The sequence below is a fragment of the Gobio gobio genome, assembly GCF_949357685.1.
Source record: "Gobio gobio genome assembly, chromosome: 25".
Lineage (NCBI taxonomy): Eukaryota > Metazoa > Chordata > Actinopteri > Cypriniformes > Gobionidae > Gobio > Gobio gobio.
Window position 1 is genome coordinate 18,719,525 of NC_137121.1, and position 19,282 is coordinate 18,738,806.

Consider the following 19,282-nt stretch of genomic DNA (forward strand, 5'->3'; position numbering starts at 1 on the left):
ATGCGAAGGCTATTGGCTTTTCTTCACCGCTGGGTAACATGTGGGAAATGACAGCACCAATACCATAAGGTGATGCGTCACAAGCAAGCCGAATGACGTTCTGTGGGTCATAGTGTGTCAAGACATTTTGTGACACCAGTTGTTCTTTAGCCTTTTTGAATGCAGCATCACACTCTGCAGACCACTGCCAGCGTTTCCCTTTACACAACAGAGCGTTCAGAGGATTCGCTATGGTTGCCAGGTTGGGTATGAATCTCCCGTAATAATTAACAGGCCGAGAAATGATCTCAGCTGTGTGATATTTGATGGAGCTGGTGCATTGACAATTGCGCTTACTTTTTCCGGTGACTTGTGCAAACCTTCAGCGTCAATTATGTGACCCAGGTATTCCAGTGATTCTTTGAAGAAGTCACATTTCCCTTTTTCAGCATGCAAACCAAACTGCTCCAGCCGTCCAAGGACTGCATCCAGATTTTCTAGGTGTTCAGCTTCAGTCCGCCCGGTAACCAGAATGTCATCCAGGTAACAATGGACATTAGACAGACCTTGTAATATTTGGTCCATAGCTCTCTGGAATATGGCTGGTGCCGAAGCTATCCCGAACGGAAGGCGATTGTACTGGAATAGCCCTTTCTGTGTGGAAATTGTGAGAAACGTCTTGGAATCCTCCTCGACTCTCATTTGAAGATAAGCATGTGACAAGTCCAATTTGCTGAAACATTGTCCTCCCACTAATGAAGCAAAGAGGTCCTCAATGCGCGGTAACGGATAGTGTTCGATGTGTAAGACAGGGTTTACCGTTACCTTAAAGTCACCACAGATGCGCACTGCTCCATTTTTCTTTACAACAGGGACTATTGGAGTAGCCCATTCACTGTACTGTACCGGTGACAATACTCCCATTTCAGAGAGACGGTTCAATTCCGCTTCGACTTTCGGCCGAAGAGCATACGGAACAACTCTGGGCTGACAAAACTTGGGTTTGTGATCAGGTTTCAGTGTTATTTTAGCTTTAATGCTCTTCATTTCTCCCAGCTGTTTAGAGAAAACAGCAGCATGTTTCTGCAGCACAGCTTCTAGTGTCTTCAATTTGACTGTTTTTATTTCTTTCCAGTTCAGTTTGATCTTGCGCAACCACTCTCTGCCATAGAGTGGGGGATAGTCCCCCTGTACAACATACAACGGAAGAACAGCTGTCTGCTTGCCCATTTTTACATGCACATCAATTACACCTTCAGGATGCAATGCTTGTCCTGTGTATGTACGAAGAACAATGTCAGTTGAGCATAAGGGCAGGTGTTTCAATATTCGATCATAAGTCTCTGTTGAAATCAATGACACTGCTGCACCCATGTCCAGTTCCATTTCCAGAGGCATACCTTCAATTTCTGGTTTCACAATGATACTGGACTTTTCTCCTGACTGTGACAGTTTATACAGAGCCAAATCAGAGTCTGTGTCATCATCATTTGATCAGCATCCAGGCGGTGTACACTTCCTTTTTTTAAATAGCCTTTCTGCTTAAATGCTTTCATTGGCCGTGCAGCTTTTGCTGTGTTTCCACTCTTTGTTTTTCTGTCATCGTTAGTTTTCCTGCAAACGCGACTGATATGGCCCTTTTTTCCACATGTGTTACAGTTTTTGTCCTTAAACCAGCAATCATCGTCACTATGGTTATTCTTTCCACATCGTTTGCATTTGTTTGCAGTCTTACTCTTTGATAAAGACAGTGCATTTACCGTCAGTGATCCGCTGAGTTGGTGTGCTTCGCGTGACGCTGTTTCCATGGAGACCGCCAACTCTACCGCTCTCTGAAAAGTCAGCGTCGATTCGGTCAACAAGCGCTTTTGTGTAGCCTCACTCTTCAAGCCACACACAAATCTATCGCGAAGTGCATCATCCAAATGTCCCCCAAATTCACAGTGTTCTGACAATCCTCTAAGCACTGCAACATACTGTGTCACCGTCTCGTTCTCGTCTTGATTCCGCCTGTGGAAACGAAAACGCTCCGCGATGACCAGTGGTTTCGGAGAGAAGTGCTGCTGTAACGTGTCTGCGATGTGTTTGAAGCTTTTCTCTCCGGGTTTGTCCGGCGCGATGAGACTTCGGAGTAACCCATAAGTTTTTCCTCCGATCACACTGAGTAGCACAGGCACTTTCTTCTCGGCATCAATGCTGTTAGCTTCTATGAAGTGGTCAAATCTTTCAATGTAAGTGGTCCATGGTTCAACGTTTTCATCAAAAGCTTCCATGTGACCAATGGTAGCCGCCATTATAGCTAACCTAGCTCACTTTAGCTACGCTGAGAAAATAAAATAAAAGCTGTAGTACGCTCACGATTCACTGTGGTAGCTTCGTAGAAAGTTAATCCACCTTGTCGCCAATTATGTTATGTCTTGTCTATCATAACATGTATGGAACACTTGGGGTTAAACCACGTTCAAATAACACAGCCGACATTCAGGAATACATTACTTCTTCTTTATTTATTTTAAAGAACACAACAACTTATAATTACAAGTGGCAGTGCCACCTGCAGGCACAATAGGGGTATATACATAACAACCTAAGCCATGAAGGTGGAGAGTACCTCATGCGTGAGTTTGGAGGATGTCATCTGAAGAAGCATAGAATACAAGATCCTGCGAGCAATGCCAATCATCCTTTCCCATGCACCGCCCATTTGCGACGCATGCGGAGGGTTGAACGTCCATAAGCAGCTGTGATCTGACAGGAATTGTTTCACTGCCTTTTCATCAATGTTGGAAGGAATTTGCAAGTCCTTACAAGCTCCAATGAATTTGGTCCCTCTGTTGGAACGAATGTGTTTCACTGGACCCCGGATTGCCAGAAACCTCCTTAAAGCATTAATAAAGCTGGAGGTATCCATGGACTCAATCACTTCTATATGAATGGCTCTGATACTTAGACACATGAATAGCACTGCCCATCTTTTGCTTTCTGCATAGCCGCCTCTTGTCCTACGAGCAGATACTGACCAGGGGCCAAACACATCTAATCCCACATGTGTGAAGGGAGGTTCTGCGTTGAGCCTGTCAGCGGGCAGACTGCCATCTTTTGAGTCTCGCAGCCTCTCCTGAGTCTGCGGCATATAACACAGGAATGGATGAGACCGTTCACACGTCTTTTGCCTCCTATTATCCTGTAGCCGGCAGATCTTATCGCTCCCTCTGTGAAGTGGCGACCCTGATGATGCGTTTGCTCATGAAAGTGTCGTGTTAGAAGTAATGCTACGTGGTTCCTACCAGGTATGATGAGGGGTCTCTTTTCTTCAGAACCTAGATCCGCTTTAACCAGTTGACCTCCGACCCTCAACAGTCCACTCTGATCAATGAAGGGGTCTAGTTTCCGAAGTGTGCTCGTTTTGGGAAGTGGTTTGTTTCGTTTGAGGCAATGCAGCTCGTCAGCATACGTTTCCTGCTGTACTGTTCGTATGACAACTTCTGTGCTCTGAAGTATTGTGTCAGCACTGAGAGGCAGTTTACAACAGTGCCATCCTTTGCATGTCTGAGGGGTGTCGTTTTGGCCCTGCTTATAAGAGCGTTCAATATGAATCAGCTTTCCAACAGCTCTGATCAGTCGGCTCCAGTCCGAAAAGCGTTCAAAGCGTTTTGAGACCCTGGCATACAACACTGTTACTTCTTGACGAACTTCTGAATCTCGATCAGGATCAACAAGCGCAAAGGGTTCTCTAGGGAATGTCTCTGTTTTTGGGTGTTGCAAGAATGCCGGTCCACTGAACCATATGGTGTCCTGCAATTTGGTTGAAGCTATTGGTCGTGTTGCAACATCAGCTGGATTATGCTCTGAGCTCACATAATGCCATTGTTCAGGATTGGTGCTGTTCCGGATTATCTGTACACGATTGCTTACATAGACATGAAATCTACGTTTCTCATTGTAGATATAACCAAGGACCACTCTACTATCTGTGTAGAAGTTAATCTCATTGAATTTGACAGCAATCTCTGCAGTGATTGTTTCCATCATGTTCACGGCCAAGACAGCCGCACCGAGTTCCAGACGAGGTATAGTGTGCTCTGGTTGTGGCGCTAGCATTGCTTTGCCTGTGACGAACCCCATTTGCCAGTTTCCATCTGAGTCAACAGTTTTGAGGTAAGCAACTGCTGCAATTACTTTCTCGGAAGCGTCAGAAAAAACACAGAGCTCCTTGAACTTGGCACCTGACATTGATGTGGGCCCATAGCTTCTTGGGACTTGTACATGTTGCAGTTCTACCAGAGAATCTCTCCATTCCTCCCACACCTTTTGTCTGTTCACAGGTAAGGGCGCATCCCAGTCAGCAGCGTTCTCAGTTAGTTCCCTCAGTAGTACTTTGCCTTGGACTGTGATAGGGGCCACAAATCCCAGTGGGTCGTACAAACTGTTTATTACAGACAGTAGTCCACGTCTTGTATAAGGCCTTTTATCCTTCTGGACATGGAAGTTGAAGCAGTCTTTGTCCGGATTCCAAAGCAAGCCGAGACTGCGTTGCATAGGAAGTGAGCTGACACCTAAATCCAGTTCTTTCAGCGAGTTGGCGTAATCCTCAGATGGGAAAGCTCTCATAACTTCTTTGCTGTTTGAAGCCAATTTATGCAACTTCAAATTAGATCCAGCCAGCATGTCCTGTGTCCTTCTTAACAGGTTGATTGCCATCTCTGGGGAGGGTAAAGATTTCCATCCATCATCCATATAAAAGTCTTGCTCCACGAACTGGCAGGCGTCTTGACCGAATTCCTCTTCTCCTTCTTGAGCTGCCCGACGGAGACAGTAAATGGCCACTGCTGGAGAGGGACTGTTCCCAAACACGTGTACCTTCATACGGTATTCCACGACCTCATCCTCTGGGTTGTTTTCATGAAACCAGAGGAACCTGAGGTGGTTTCTGTCTGCAGGTCGAACTTTAAAGCAGTGAAACATTTGTTCAATGTCTACCATGAAGGCGACAGGCTCTTTGCGAAAACGCATGAGGACTCCAAGGAGGCTGTTGTTGAGGTCAGGTCTCGTCAAGAGAACCTTGTTCAGTGCACCTTTGCATTGAGCGCTCGAGTCAAAGACCACTCGGATCTAGGATGGCTTTTTTGGATGGTATATGCCGAAAGAAGGTAAATACCAACACTGTTCATTGGTACCAAGTGAAGGAGCTATTTCTGCATGATCATTTTGGAACAGCTTCTCCTTAAAGGCTACAAAGTCTTTTTTCATCTCAGGCTTCCTCCTGAAAGATCGTAAAAGTGAATTGAAGCGTTCCACAGCTTGTGGGCGATTGTTTGGAAGATATTGCCTTGGCAGCTTGAATGGGAGTGGAGCAACCCATGAATTTTCCTCACCTTTATAGACTTCTCTGTCCATGATCTGCAGAAAGAGTCTGTCCTCGATAGACGGAGCTGTTTTCTCATCATCTTTTGTTCTCTGAAATACATCCCATTCTGCTAGACTTTGAGTCCTCTCCTTGATAAGTGGCACACTTTGGGATCTATTCTTTACAGTGTAATTGTTAGGACATGGGTGAAAGTATGTAGACCGACCATTCTCCATAATGTTGGTGTGGTAAGTTTGAACGGAGGTAGGTTTATGAACTTTCCCAAGACACATGTCTCCAATGATTACCCATCCTAAGTCCAACTTTTGTGTGAAGGGAGCATTTGGTGGCCTGTTCACTCGCTTATGGGCTTTGTGGACTCTGATTATATCTCTGCCTAATAGGAGAAGAATGGGAATGTGATGATCGGGCTCCGGAATGTACCTTGCAAGATGTTTTAGGTGCCTGTGGTTACTGACCACTTCTGGAGTGGGGATTTCAGAGCGATTGTCTGGAATTTCGTTACACTCAAGCAGCACTGGTAAGGGTAAGATTACGCTTCCGTCAAAGGATTCCACTTGAAAGCCTAGTGCTAGCCTGCCTTCTGTTTCGACTGTGCCTGCGCATGTTTTGAGAGTGTAGGCTACATTACCCTCGGTAATGCCAAAAAGATTGAAGAATTCTGATCTTGCAAGCGATCTGTTGCTTTGATCGTCTAATATCACATATGTTTTGACTGCTTTCTCTGGGTGGCCTCCAGGAAATACTTTCACGAGACATACCTTGGAGCATGAACGTGGAAGTTGACTGTCTCCACATACCTCTGTACAAGCTGAGGAAACCTCAGATTCCAAGGGTACGTCCTCACTCACTTTGTGATCCTCCGGTGTCAAGGATTTTGGTTCTTTCACCCATGGTGCTGGGCCTGGATGGAGCACTGCTTTGTGGGTAACACTGCCACATTCTGAACACTTAACATCCTGATCACAGTTTTTTGCCATGTGTAATACAGAGTTGCAACATTTGAAGCATATGCCTTGTTGTTTGAGCAATGACTTTCTCTCTTCCATAGGTTTCATCCTGAATCCTCTACATCTGGACAAAGGGTGAGGCTTATTGTGTAGAAAGCACTGTTTTGCTGGGTTTACCTTATTTTTGAGTTCACTGGAAGCCGATGAATTTTCAGAGGAGACCTGAGTCTTGTGTGTGGTGACAGCCCTGGGAAACACAGGTTTGTTTAACTGTCTGTTTGGTTTGCGGGATTCTTCCTGTACTGTTGAGAGAAAGAAACTTGGATCGTTGCGCATTTTAGCTTGCTGACATACAAAGTCTACTAGGAACTTGAAGGGTGGAAAGGAAACCCTGTAGTCCTCTTTGTACTTACACCCCGCTGAGAGCCACTTTTCTTGTAAGCTGAATGGCAATTTCTGTATTATCGGATTTACTCCCCGTGGAGTGTCTCAATAGGAAAGACCCATCAGATCGCCATCCTGCTTAGCTGCTTGAATCTCCATAAGCAAATCTCCTAGCTCGCGCAGTCTGTGACTTTTTCTGTTTGATATTTTTGGGAAATTCTCCAATTTCCTGAATAGAGCACTTTCTATCATTTCCGGCGAGCCATAGGTTTCATAAAGTCTGTCCCAAATCAGACTGAGCCCTTGCAGAGGATGGTTAATATGCACTGCTCTGATTCGTTTTGCATGCTCAGCTGACTCGCACCCCAGCCATTTTACTAGCAAGTCCATCTCCTCGCTAGGTGAGAGGTTAAGGTCTTTAGTGGCGTTTATGAAGGATGCTCTCCATGCTCTGAAAGTCTCTGGCTGATTGTTAAACTGCGTAAGGCCGGTGGATACCAATTCATGTCTTGCGATAAACTTGACAACGTCAGACATTTGATTATTTGCATAAAGATTACCTTGATACTGCCCAGCTTGTAAGGGTGAAGCTGACTGAGTCTGAAAGTAGTCATGCGGCATCTGCCTGTTCACACTCTTTTCCTCACTGCCTTGGAATGCTGCAGATTGTTGGTGATACACATCGTGGGGTGACCTGGAGAACACCTCATGCTGAACCGGACGTGCAAACTGTACATCCATGGATTGCGAGATGGTAGGATACTGCACGCACACTGCATCAGCAGGCTGAGACTTGGGTGGTGTGGCGTAAAAACTATGCTGATCCTCCTGCTGCAAGTAGGATTCCGTATTCTGTGTTTGTTGCACTTCTGAAACGTTTTTATCATAAAACGGCCCATCCAGTACTGGTATTTGTGAATCCACGACACTATCCACCTGTTCTTCTAAGTAAGCCTGTGTGCGTTCTGTTGTATCTTCTATAGGTAACTATCACACTCGAATTCTCTCTACTTTCTTGCTCTGCTGCGGTCTCTAAAGCCTCTGCCTTCGCTTGTATTGCTGCAACTCTCTTTTCCAGTCTTAAAGTCTCTAGTGATACCTCAAGCTGGGCTTTTTGTATTTTCAATTCGCTTAGCAAATGCTATTTCTGCTTTGGCCGCTTCGGCCTCTGCTCTAGCCATTGCAGCGGCTGTGGTTACAGCTGATGAGCCTCTTGAATGCCTTGACGAACATGATGCATTGGATGCTCGCCTCAGTGATCCAGATTTGGCGCTTGACTTCAACAATGTAGAAGGAAGATCACCTCGTGAGCTTGCTTGCTCCCCGCCGTGGGGTTAGAAACTAGAAGTTGGTCATCAAAGAGTTTTCGTTTTACTGTTCTGCCCTTTATCTCAAACGCCTTGCTTGAGTATGCAGTCAGATAACGCCTCCCAAAGACAACAGACGCAAGGATTGATTTCCAAAACTTTACTGTTGCCCAAGGAATAACGTAAAACTGTAGAAATACAAAATTCGGAATTCTACTGTAAGTGTACAGCATCTACATGTTCAAGTATTACAACAAAGTTTCTTTATATCACAAAGTTAGCTTCAACTTTATCAGAAATCGATCATGCAATTCACAAAATAAGGAATAAATCTACATTTGTCATTTAAGATAACAATTTAAAGTAAATATGCATAGAAATTATGAAAGTAGCAATATCTAAATACCGAAAGGGCCTTCAAATCAACTTAAATCAAGGAGCAATAGTAGCCATGACCACATACTCTTCCTTGCTGCTGCTGAAACTACGCTCACATTTGTGAAGTCATTATAGAAGGACTCAAATAATAGTAAATGCAATACTTAACTCTGAACAGAGGGGGTCACTTTACTACAACTTATTAAAAGAATTATAAAATAAATGCAGAATGTTCATAGAGAACAGCACAATAAGTTTTATCCTATTAATAAAGCAGGCACTAGAAAAAATATATCTACTAATATAATATGGGCCAACAACTTTTTTCACTACGGAACTTTGACCTCCCTATCGCCATCTGTAGTTGAAACAAAATTGACAGGCATCTTTCACGACCAATAAGGAAAGTTGTCTGCGCCATAACCTTTCGTCACGCCGCACACCAATTATTACTCCAACCTGCAGAAGATACCGTTTCTCAATATGCGTTCTTGTTCTTGTCACATCGTCATCAGTCACTGCCCAAGTAGGCTGCTGTTCCAATTCAAAGTTCACATCTAGCCAAGTACAGTTAAAATCCCCGGATGTGTCCTTGATCCGCCCCTTTTATCGAGAGGGGACTTTTTTATCGAAAGGTGTGGACTTCAGTAGGACTTCAGACAGACCGGTATCCCAGAATAAAAACTACAAATGTGTCACGAAATGTAGTTTAAAGACTTTTTCAGGTGATGTACTTGTTTAAAGCTCAAATCTGTGGTTTATTTATAAAGAGAGCGCCTATTTGAAATCTGCTGTTTTCGGAGTTGTGAGATCCAGTCGACCACCGGGCGCTCAGCGCTCATTAACCCCGGCAAGAGCAGCCTTTCCTCGGCTAGACCTTCTGACGTTTGCCGCTGACTCTGATGTCTCTGTGGTTAAACATGAGATATATATTAAACATGAGATTTGTCTTGTGTATATATAACTGGCGATCTTTGGTCTCATGAATGTATAATTTGTTCCCTGGCTATTCGTTTTGGCTGAGGGCAAAGTGAAGTTTCATTTATTTCTTTGATCATTAAAACTGACATTTAACAAAAAGAGACTGGGTTGTGTTTTATGTCATATTTAATTTTATAACAGTGAAGATAATCATATATGCACACTTCTTGCGTGAACCACATATTAATATCCACATATTAATAGCCAGAGTGAGAGTGATGCTATATCAAGAACGCTGCTGTTCCGTTTGCAGAATTACTAGACTTCCTCTAGAGTTCGTTCTCCTGAGTCGAACTTGGCAAGTCTGAACTAATAAGGATGCAAGTCGGAAGTTCGCGTGCTTGGTTTCAAGAAACGGCCACTTTGGAGAATTGAATGGTAGGCTTCTTCTTCGCTGCTGAATCTAATTTCCATGGTTACCAATTATGGTTTCCTTTTTTCATTACATATTCTCAAGAGCCAACGAGTGTTGCATTTTAAAAGCTCCTTGTAAAATGCTAGCTGTAGTTCAAACAACAATATTCTAGCAACAAGCTGAAACATTCTTCTGTGTTTACATACATGAATTAAACAAAAAAGGAATTTCCCGCAAAATCTGACTCAGCTCAAAATATAAGCTCACTGTAGTGAATTGAGATAATACGAGTTCGAACTGTAAATTATGTACCTTCTAAATCATAGAATTTTGTTCATTTTTAACAACAACAGCAAAAAAATAATATATATATATATGGTATACAATTTTTATCAAAGCTATACTTTGTTTTTTTGTTGTAAAAATTAACAAAATTATGGTAAATGGTAAATGGACTGCATTTATATAGCGCTTTTAACAGACCTACGGCCATCCAAAGCGCTTTACATTGGCCTCACATTCACCCATTCATACACTCATTCACACACCGACGGCGGCGTCAGCCATGCAAGGCGCAAATTATGATTTCATTCGAGATCCCATGATACCCCTGTTAATTAAACAATAGCAAAATATACAGCATTAAGTGAACTGCATTGTGTAAAGCTCATTCTATTTTTAATGAAATGTATTTTTTTACCTTTATCTTTTTTATCTTTTATTTTATAGAGTGGTATGACAGAAAGGTGGGGGAATATTGTAACTGGAAACGACCCAGGTCAGATTCAAACCAAGGTCCCCGTGATCCAACAGCTCATTATAGGCTTATATGTCACAAGTGAACCAAATCCATTTAAACACCTGTAAGATCTTACCTTTGACGCATATGAGCAGGGCCATACAGGTTAACTTCCACATCGTCACTTAGACTCTCTCTTCACCATGGCAGGATGGATGTCTATGGTAGTTTTGTCATGTCATCCCTTTAGTAAAGTCCACCATCATTTGCCTTATCATTTGCATGTTCGTTGTCTCATTTTGTCTTTTACAGTATCTTTTGACATATAAGAATTCATCATACTATAAGAATATCCTGTAAGTTTCAGAACTGAGAACTTGTTAAGGGACGGTCACAGAGCACTTTTTGTTCCATTGACTTCCATTAATACGCATGCAAATGCATCAGAACAGAAACAAGCTCATTTGAAAAATGTTGTATTTCATTCCAAAGTTCAAGTTTGGTGAACTCTGACCTGCGAATTTGCATCACGTGAAAATGTGTGACCAGCAGAAGATCGATACGTCACAGCATGACCTCTTAGCCGAATTAAAAGAACTATATTTTTGCGGCAAAGTTGAGTAGATTGTATATTTTTTACATTTTGAGGGTATTATTATTAGTTATTTGTTGTTTCAAATTTTATAAAAACTGTGGCTTCAGTCCAAAAAGAGGTTTTATTGAAACCAAGGTCTGAAAATGACTCATTTTGGAATGTGCCGATTTATGATGTCATAGATATTTGAAAGAACACTTCTGCAGAAGGAGATCAATGCCTACTTCATCATTGCACTTTGGCCATGCCCACTGTTAGTAAGATGATGAGGAGAGAAGAACATTCTTCAACTAAGATGATTTGAGCTAGTTCAAGCAACTCTGAGTAGGCTGACTCTCTGTGTCCCAATTCAGAGGCTGCATCCTTCGAAGGCTGCATTCAAAGGTAGATTGCATCACCACTGTGCGACAAAGGCTGTGGCCGTTTCTCAATATGCGTTCTTGGCCCTGTCCCAAATGGCACCCTAAACCCTCACGGTCTTCTTCTGAGTTCACGACGTAATGCCGATGTATTTTCTCTACATGAGAACGTGTGTGTGGCGTGAGAGCACCATGGCTTGTCGGACATAGCAACAGTAACTAAAGGAGGCAGGTTTTTAAATTGTACTCGGGCAGCGACTGATGACGTTTCACAATTGACGATTGATGACGATTCCTCCCGTCCTCTGGAGTTTGTTCTCCCGAGTCGAACTTGGCATGTCTGAACTGCCAAGGATGCAAGTCAGAAGTTTGCATACTTGGTATCGAGAAACGGCCTGTCTCAATTCGAAGGTTTTTTCAAATGCGGCCTCCAAATGCGTTCTGCATTTCCTGTGAAATGAGGCTTAGGCTGGGTGTCATTTTTTCCTGAGGCTAGCTAATTTTTCCAATTGTTTTCAATGGGAGCACGTCAGCAGGGTAAAGAGGTGCTGAGCGTTTTTACCGGCCAAATTCCGAGCTCGAAGCCCTCCCCCCGAACAGCACGCCAAATAAGCATTTCAATTTACTCTCTATAAATTATATGTGTGAACTTGTGAAATCTTCAAATATGTCAGGGCCACCATTGTTTTGTCTCAAGATGACCAGTGATGTTTTTTTCTAAGTCATGTTTATAAATGCTACTTGAATCCCCTAATTGAACTTGAAGCCCTGTCTGTGAAACTAGGACCAAATATTTCAGAACAATGGCCTAGCCTATGGAGGATTGTTCTTGAGTTTCCCATAGGGTGAATCAACTCATGTTTTAATGTGGTTGAACCTAGAGTCTTCTGATATAATCATGCTCCATTCATTATTCCAAACAATGAATTGAATAATCCTTGCTGTTTGCTGTGTCCTTTTTTTTGTTTTGTTTTTTTTGGCAAAGTTTTGTGTCTTTAAAAAAATATTTATATAATTAAAATTTTTTTTTTTTTTTTACTTAACCATTGTAAAGTCACACTAAAATTATGACATGGTTTGCTTCAATACACAGTGCACAATTGGAGATAGCAGAACTTTATTGTTTCAGAGTTTTTAATAGTCAGAGGAGATGGAGAAATAGAACTGCAGTAATTTTCCATATTATTCTGTTTTAGGATACATTTGAGTGTATAAAGTGAGGAGAGATTCCATCTCAACTCTTCTGTGAAACACCTTGTTGAGAACCGCATTAAGGCATGTTTAAACAAGGCATTTTTCTTATTTTAAATGGTGGCTTTGTGGCAAATTATTCAATTTCAATTATTTATTATTTTTCTTTGTCACTTGTTTTATGTGTATTTATTTGGATGATTACATTTGAGAAGACAAAAGTGTGCAGTTATAAAGTGTTTTATTATTCTCATAAAATCCTTTTGCACATGCTGAAACATTTTGAAGTACTTTTTCTGTCAAGTTATAATGACCATGATGTAGCAATATATGACAGATAACATACAAAAAGTTAAGTATTATACATATTTTCCATAATACATTTCATGAGTTGGGTGGTGAAGGGATGTCACTTGGGATAAACCGTCTGTCGTGTATATCCTTGTGTTGTGCGTGACAAGATTAGATGAACATTCTTCTCCCAAACTTTCATTTAAACATATATTTCTAAGAGCTGTACTTGATATTTGCAAGTCATTTAGAAAATAAACAGTATATAAAAATTTGTTTCAGGCTGTTTGCAAATGAAACTGGTTATTATTTGCAGATTTTCCAGAGCAACAAAAATGTCACAGATAACAGACAGAAAGAGACTTTATTATGGGACAGACTTGTGTGCAAGTGAGGTGTTGATAAGGATCCACAGATTCGGTGCATCAACCTTCAGAGACACAAAAACAAATACATGATTGAGAGATGAAGAAATTGTGTTTTTATGACTGTATAAATGTGTAGGCATATCAAGGGGAGAGTTTACCTTAGCATGGATGTGGAACTAAAACAAATCCAGGTGGGTTTTCACCAATATTGTCTGTGATCCATTTCTGATACTTTGACACACGAGTGTATACACCAGGTTTGTTGGGCTCTGCACACTTTTCGCCCCAACTGGTGATACCAGACTGAACCCACTCTGAACAGTCCTGACTCACCATTGAACCGCCAGAATCCCTCTTCAGAGAAGAGAGAAGAATCATGTTTTTCAGTTGTGTTAGTTTATTGTGCTATTAACATCAGACAGGGATGCGATATGGTCAGTCTTATTGAACACTCAAACATGCAGTTTGTTTAGCTAGAACATTTAGGATTTTGAATGATCTCATTTAGAATTGGATGTTGTACCTTCCAGCTGCCTTTGCCTCCCTTCTCTGAACCAGCACAAATCATGTTGTCTGTGACAGTACGTATACATTGAGAAATACAATCTGAATCCTCAAACACTTCAACGGTAGCCTGTCGCAGAATCCCAGGAGGAGGTAAAGGTTCTGGACACACACACATACAAACATAATTTGAAGATGTTAGGAGTAGATGTTTTTTATGTGAAGTAATAAATGTACAGTACATATTTATGTGAGTATTACCCTCTTTTCCAATATCTCCCCAGCCTATGATCCAGCTCTCGGTCTTGGGAGCGTAAACACTGTTCTCGGCTGCTAGAGACACAGGTTTAATGTGGTCATTAGTCTTGACTTTGGAGGACAGGCGCAGTAGAGCGATGTCATTATCCAGTGTGCCTATCTTGTAGTCGGGATGGATAATGATGTAGATGATCTCCATGATGACTGCATTGGGATCATTTCCCTTTTGTGTCGTCTTTCCCAAATGCGCACGCAGGCTGGACATGCTCAAACTTTATACAGGAAGAGAAAATTAGAAAAGAAAAAAAATGACATAGCAACCCTTGAGTAGTAGAGAAGTACACTTTAGCGTATACTTTTAAAAAGATGACTTATTACGCAAGTAAAAGCATATACTTTAAAACAAATACTTATATAAGTGCAAACTGAGTGTCATGTTTTCAGACACAAAACAGTTCAGTAAAAAAAAAGTATAGCTATAGTTTATAGTTAAACATTATAGTTAACCTTTTTATTAAATGCAATTAGCTGGACTTTAGAGTGCCTTTTTGACCAACTTAGGTAGGAATTAAATACATATTTATATGCAATTTCATAATTATGTCCATTGTCTTTGAAATGTGGTTACTGTGTATACTGTCGAATCTACTGACAAGCCTTTATACTAAACCAAAATGTACTTTGTCATTTCTATTGAAACTTGCCTGTCATGTATGTTTATTTGCACAAAAAAGTATAGCTATAGTTTATAGTTAAACATTATAGTTAACCTTTTTATTAAATGCAATTAGCTGGACTTTAGAGTGCCTTTTTGACCAACTTAGGTAGGAATTAAATACATATTTATATGCAATTTCATAATTATGTCCATTGTCTTTGAAATGTGGTTACTGTGTATACTGTTGAATCTACTGACAAGCCTTTATACTAAACCAAAATGTACTTTGTCATTTCTATTGAAACTTGCCTGTCATGTATGTTTATTTGCACTAAGTGCAAATAGCATGCTATTTACACCAAGTGTTAACAACTCGATTCTATTAACACTCAGGGAAAATAGCATATTTTCTTAATGTTAATTGCTATTTACACTAAGTACAAATAGCCATAGAGGCTATTCACGCCAAGTGCAATTCACGAGTTCACACTTACATCAAATTAAATGGAGTAAAAGATTATGCGTATTTGGCGTGCTGTCCGGGGGAGGGCTCCGGGCTCGGAATTTTGGCCCGAACCCAGAGTATCCCCCCCCCGTGATAGGATTGGTCTAGAACTAGACTGTATTGCTTTATGGATTGAGTTGACGTCTAATAGGTTTTTATTCAATCAAGTGAGGAGATGGGGTGGTGGAGGGATGCTAAGAAACTGTCAACGAAAGGAAGGTGAGTCAGCTGTATATAAACACTCCTCCTGTTGTTGATTGAATTGATTAGTTCAGTATGCTCCACTCCTGTTTAATTAGGTTTTAATTATCTGGGCGTGCTCCACTTTGGTTTGATTAAATTACATTATCTGGCGTGCTCCATTATTTAGAAGGTTTAATTATCTGGACGTGCTCCTCCCGAAATTAGTTACTAAAACTTCACATAGCGATAGATGGTATTTACACCAAGTGCTAATAGCAACTAGATTCTATTTACACTAAGTGAAAATAACATATTTTCTTAGCGATAGATGATATTTACGCTAAGTGCAAATAGCTGTAGATGCTATTTACTAAGTGAAATAGCATACTAAGTTGATATATTCTATTTACACCATAAAGTAGCAGTTCTTTGCAATATGTGTAAATAGTAATTACATGTAATTTATAGTCTACTTTATTTTGACAGATACATACTATTTGCACCTCAGTATTGTTGTACATTAACAGGATGCAATAATAACATAGAGTGTAAATATTATAGGCCTATTTATTAAAATTATTAAATGGATGCCGCCTTAATGGGACAATAAAAGCCCTCCCTACCCCTAACCCACCCAATAAATGCTTTTTTTATTATTATTGAACATTTCGTTAGGCGCTTTATTTCCACATTTAGAACATTTTCTTATTTTTTATTGAAAGTAAATGCATTTCTGGTGTGATTTGTGATGAGAAAAGAGATAAGAAAAAACTCTGCAAAAGGCGGATTCCGACCCAGGTAAATCGCATCAAAATCAAGCTCCATCAGCCATACGCTTAACTTATTGTGCCACTGAGGACGTTGACAACCGAGCGCTTTTTAAAATCTTGTTTGGCCCAACGAGGCATTGTTAGGCGGAGCTAGTGCGAACAGCACTTGCCAACAAGGCACGCTATTTGCACTTGGTGTGAATAGACACTCCGTTAAAGACAATTTCCAAGTACACATTTGTAATGAAGTTGCAATTTAATACATTTCAAATATAATAAGCTTAAATGTAATAGCCTATAACAACACGCTACAGTTAAAATTAGAAATCAAGTACTTTACACAAGCTTTAAGGTTAACACAGGTTATTAAAATGATTTTATGATTTAAAATGTAGGCTACTTTGAATTAAAACTTTTATTTTGACATTATTATAAAATGCACTTTAAAAAAAAAGGCTACTTAAGTGCGTTTAAGAAACAGTAATGAATGTGTAGGCTACTCTTTTTAACACTAAAGTGGCCCTTTATTTTATTAATGTTGTATTATCTGCAAGTGAATTAAAAAACAAACAAAAAACACTTAAGGTTTGAAGTAGGGCCTACATTAAGTCTACTTTTTCACAAGGGAAGCACATTCCACCGAGCAAAACAGAGGATTAAAATATGTGTGTTTGTGTGTGATGTCTAACCCTTTGACACAGTGAGCAGCTGTCAGGACCCATTCGTCTGTGATGAGGGAGCCGCCGCAAAAATGAGCATGCAGACTGACCATCCATGGCCACGACCCTTCAGATGCATCCGCACCACCCACAATACGAGGGTTTAAAGGGGGCTGTCCAAACTCTGAGAGAGAGACAGAAATATGAGACACATTAATTTATGTCAGACCTCATTTATATAAACTCACAGGACTTCAAATTAGCATGCAAAGAGAGAGAAGGGCTCTCACCACTCCGCTGAGAAAGTGAATCTCCTGTGGAAGAGAAAATGTGTAACAAATTATGATGGAAATCATCAAAACCAATAATGTTCACATTAAATCTACATTTAAAAAGAAAACTATTTAAACTCTCTATTTAATGGTTTTATTGAAAATGTCCATGCTTACTCCTACATGCGGTTTCATTATTATGAGAACTATTCAGGGAACAATCCTGTTCCTGGAAATCTACCTGTAGAGTGTTTGATCAGGGTTGGAGCTGAACTTTGCAGGAAGGTTGATCTCCAGGAACAGGATTGGACACCCCTGATCAAGTACAGATACATGGTCTATGGTGGTCATCAAATCATAAGATCTTACCTTTGACACATATTAGCAGAGCCAAAGTCACACACAGTGACCTCCACATCTTCACTCAGACTCTCTCTGTTCGCTGACAGGATGGATGGCGGTGGTAGTTCGGTCCTCTTTGTCTCTCACAGTCCCTTTAATAAGGTCTCACTTCTCAGATATCTCTTCTTATCACTCATTTGCTCAGTCATTTGTCACACCCCTCTCCCATTTTCCATAACTATCTTTTATTCCCCACATCATTTCTATAATAGTATAATCATAATAAAGATGATCAGGTAAAGACAGCAGTTTGTTATAGTGTCTACTTGTCATTGACATGTTCTGCTATAAATGCACTTTACTGCTGAAAATCATGTGGTTTCCGTGAAATGAACCTTGTGGCCCTGCACACTTGACATGCATCAGACTGTTGTTTAAATAAAAGTTAAGTTACCAAATAAATGAGTTTTGCCTGCTAAATGAATATTATTATTATAGATTATACAGTCATTAGAATGTTTTACTTCATCACTTATGTTTCTATATTTTCAGTTTAAACATTTTAATGTTTTGAATATTTCATTTCAGTTTATGCAATATCTAGGCTACACGCAAGAACGAATCCTGAGCAGACAAAAATGTACAATATAGCTGGGGACTCCTCCAACGATGGGAATCATTTTGTTGAAGACACAGCTTAATTCTCATTGGTTTAAGCAACCTTGATGTACTGCTCTATTCAATGTTTGATTTTGTAAATCTACTAACTTCTAAAAAAAAATAATTCTGTATTAAAATAAAAATGAATGTAAAACATGTTTTTCATCAACAGTAGTAACATAAAATTCCACCCAGTTTATTCTCAACAAGCGTGAATCTGGCTTTGATCTTGTAGGTGCCAGTGGCGTGCACAAGGTGGGGGGGCGGGGGCTCAAGTCCCCTTTTGTCTCAAAATGTAATGTGCCCCTCCCTGGTAATAGTAAAAAATATTTATTACTAATATTATAAATGTCTTAATAAATAACAAAACGCTTATATACCATTTTACCACTAACAATATTACAAAAATAATTTTTGTAATATTGTTATTTAATTTTTTTGGGCGGAGGTGGATCGGTAGGCGGACTGGCGGAGTTACCTTTTCAGCTCTATACACGCAGCCTGCACACAGCACAGCAATTAGCCGCTTCAAACTACACGATCAGCAAGTAAGCTAATACAGAAAATGTATATTTATTCTACCACCACGCTACTGTAAAGGTCGCGGGAGCGTGCAAGTTATGCTTAATAATAATTAGGGATGCACCGAAATGAAAATTCTTGGCCGAAACCGAAAACCGAAAAAGAGGAAACCAAGGCCGAAAGCCGAAAACCGAAACACCGAAAGAAATTATGCCAAATATTAGGGCTGTGCAATTAATCGAATTTCGATTTCGATTTCGATTTTGCATCCCAACGATCACCAAAATAGTACAATCGAGAAAAAACGATTATTTTGCCTTGCGTTCTGAATGAAACGCGCATGCGCTCATCCGCCCCTCCCGAAGCCACAAACTTTCTCAGATCGGGAGTCTCGTGTGCATATCATCCGCTGGAATTTAAAAACTCTGCGCGAGTAAAGATGGCAGAAGGAGGGCAGTTACAGCAGCGTTTGGTGAGCAAAAAAGGCAAAACCAACTCCGTTGTCTGGGAACAGTTTGGCTTCGAGGAATCAGACGACGAGCAGAAACATGCTACGTGCAAGATTTGCTACATGGTAGTGGCTGCAACGCAAGGGAACATCACGAATTTGTTTAACCACTTGAAAATTAAACAGAGTGACCTATGACAATCTAATAAAGAAACAAAAACTGACGAGAGCAGGGGTGCCGTGTAAACGTCCTTTT

General features: G+C 40.6%; 1 protein-coding gene across 1 annotated transcript; it reads right to left on the reverse strand.

The window, feature by feature from the left end:
- Positions 1–12,497: 12,497 nt before the first annotated feature.
- On the reverse strand, positions 12,498–17,524 carry LOC307121435 (tryptase beta-2-like). Its single transcript, XM_079809025.1, has 7 exons — positions 17,424–17,524; positions 17,073–17,096; positions 16,813–16,966; positions 14,011–14,279; positions 13,769–13,911; positions 13,404–13,599; positions 12,498–13,307 (listed from the first exon to the last, which is right to left on the reverse strand). The coding sequence occupies exons 1-6, from the start codon at positions 17,470–17,472 to the stop codon at positions 13,405–13,407; spliced, it is 834 nt and encodes a 277-aa protein (XP_079665151.1). The 5' UTR covers positions 17,473–17,524; the 3' UTR covers positions 12,498–13,307; position 13,404.
- Between the last annotated feature and the right edge of the window lie 1,758 nt (positions 17,525–19,282).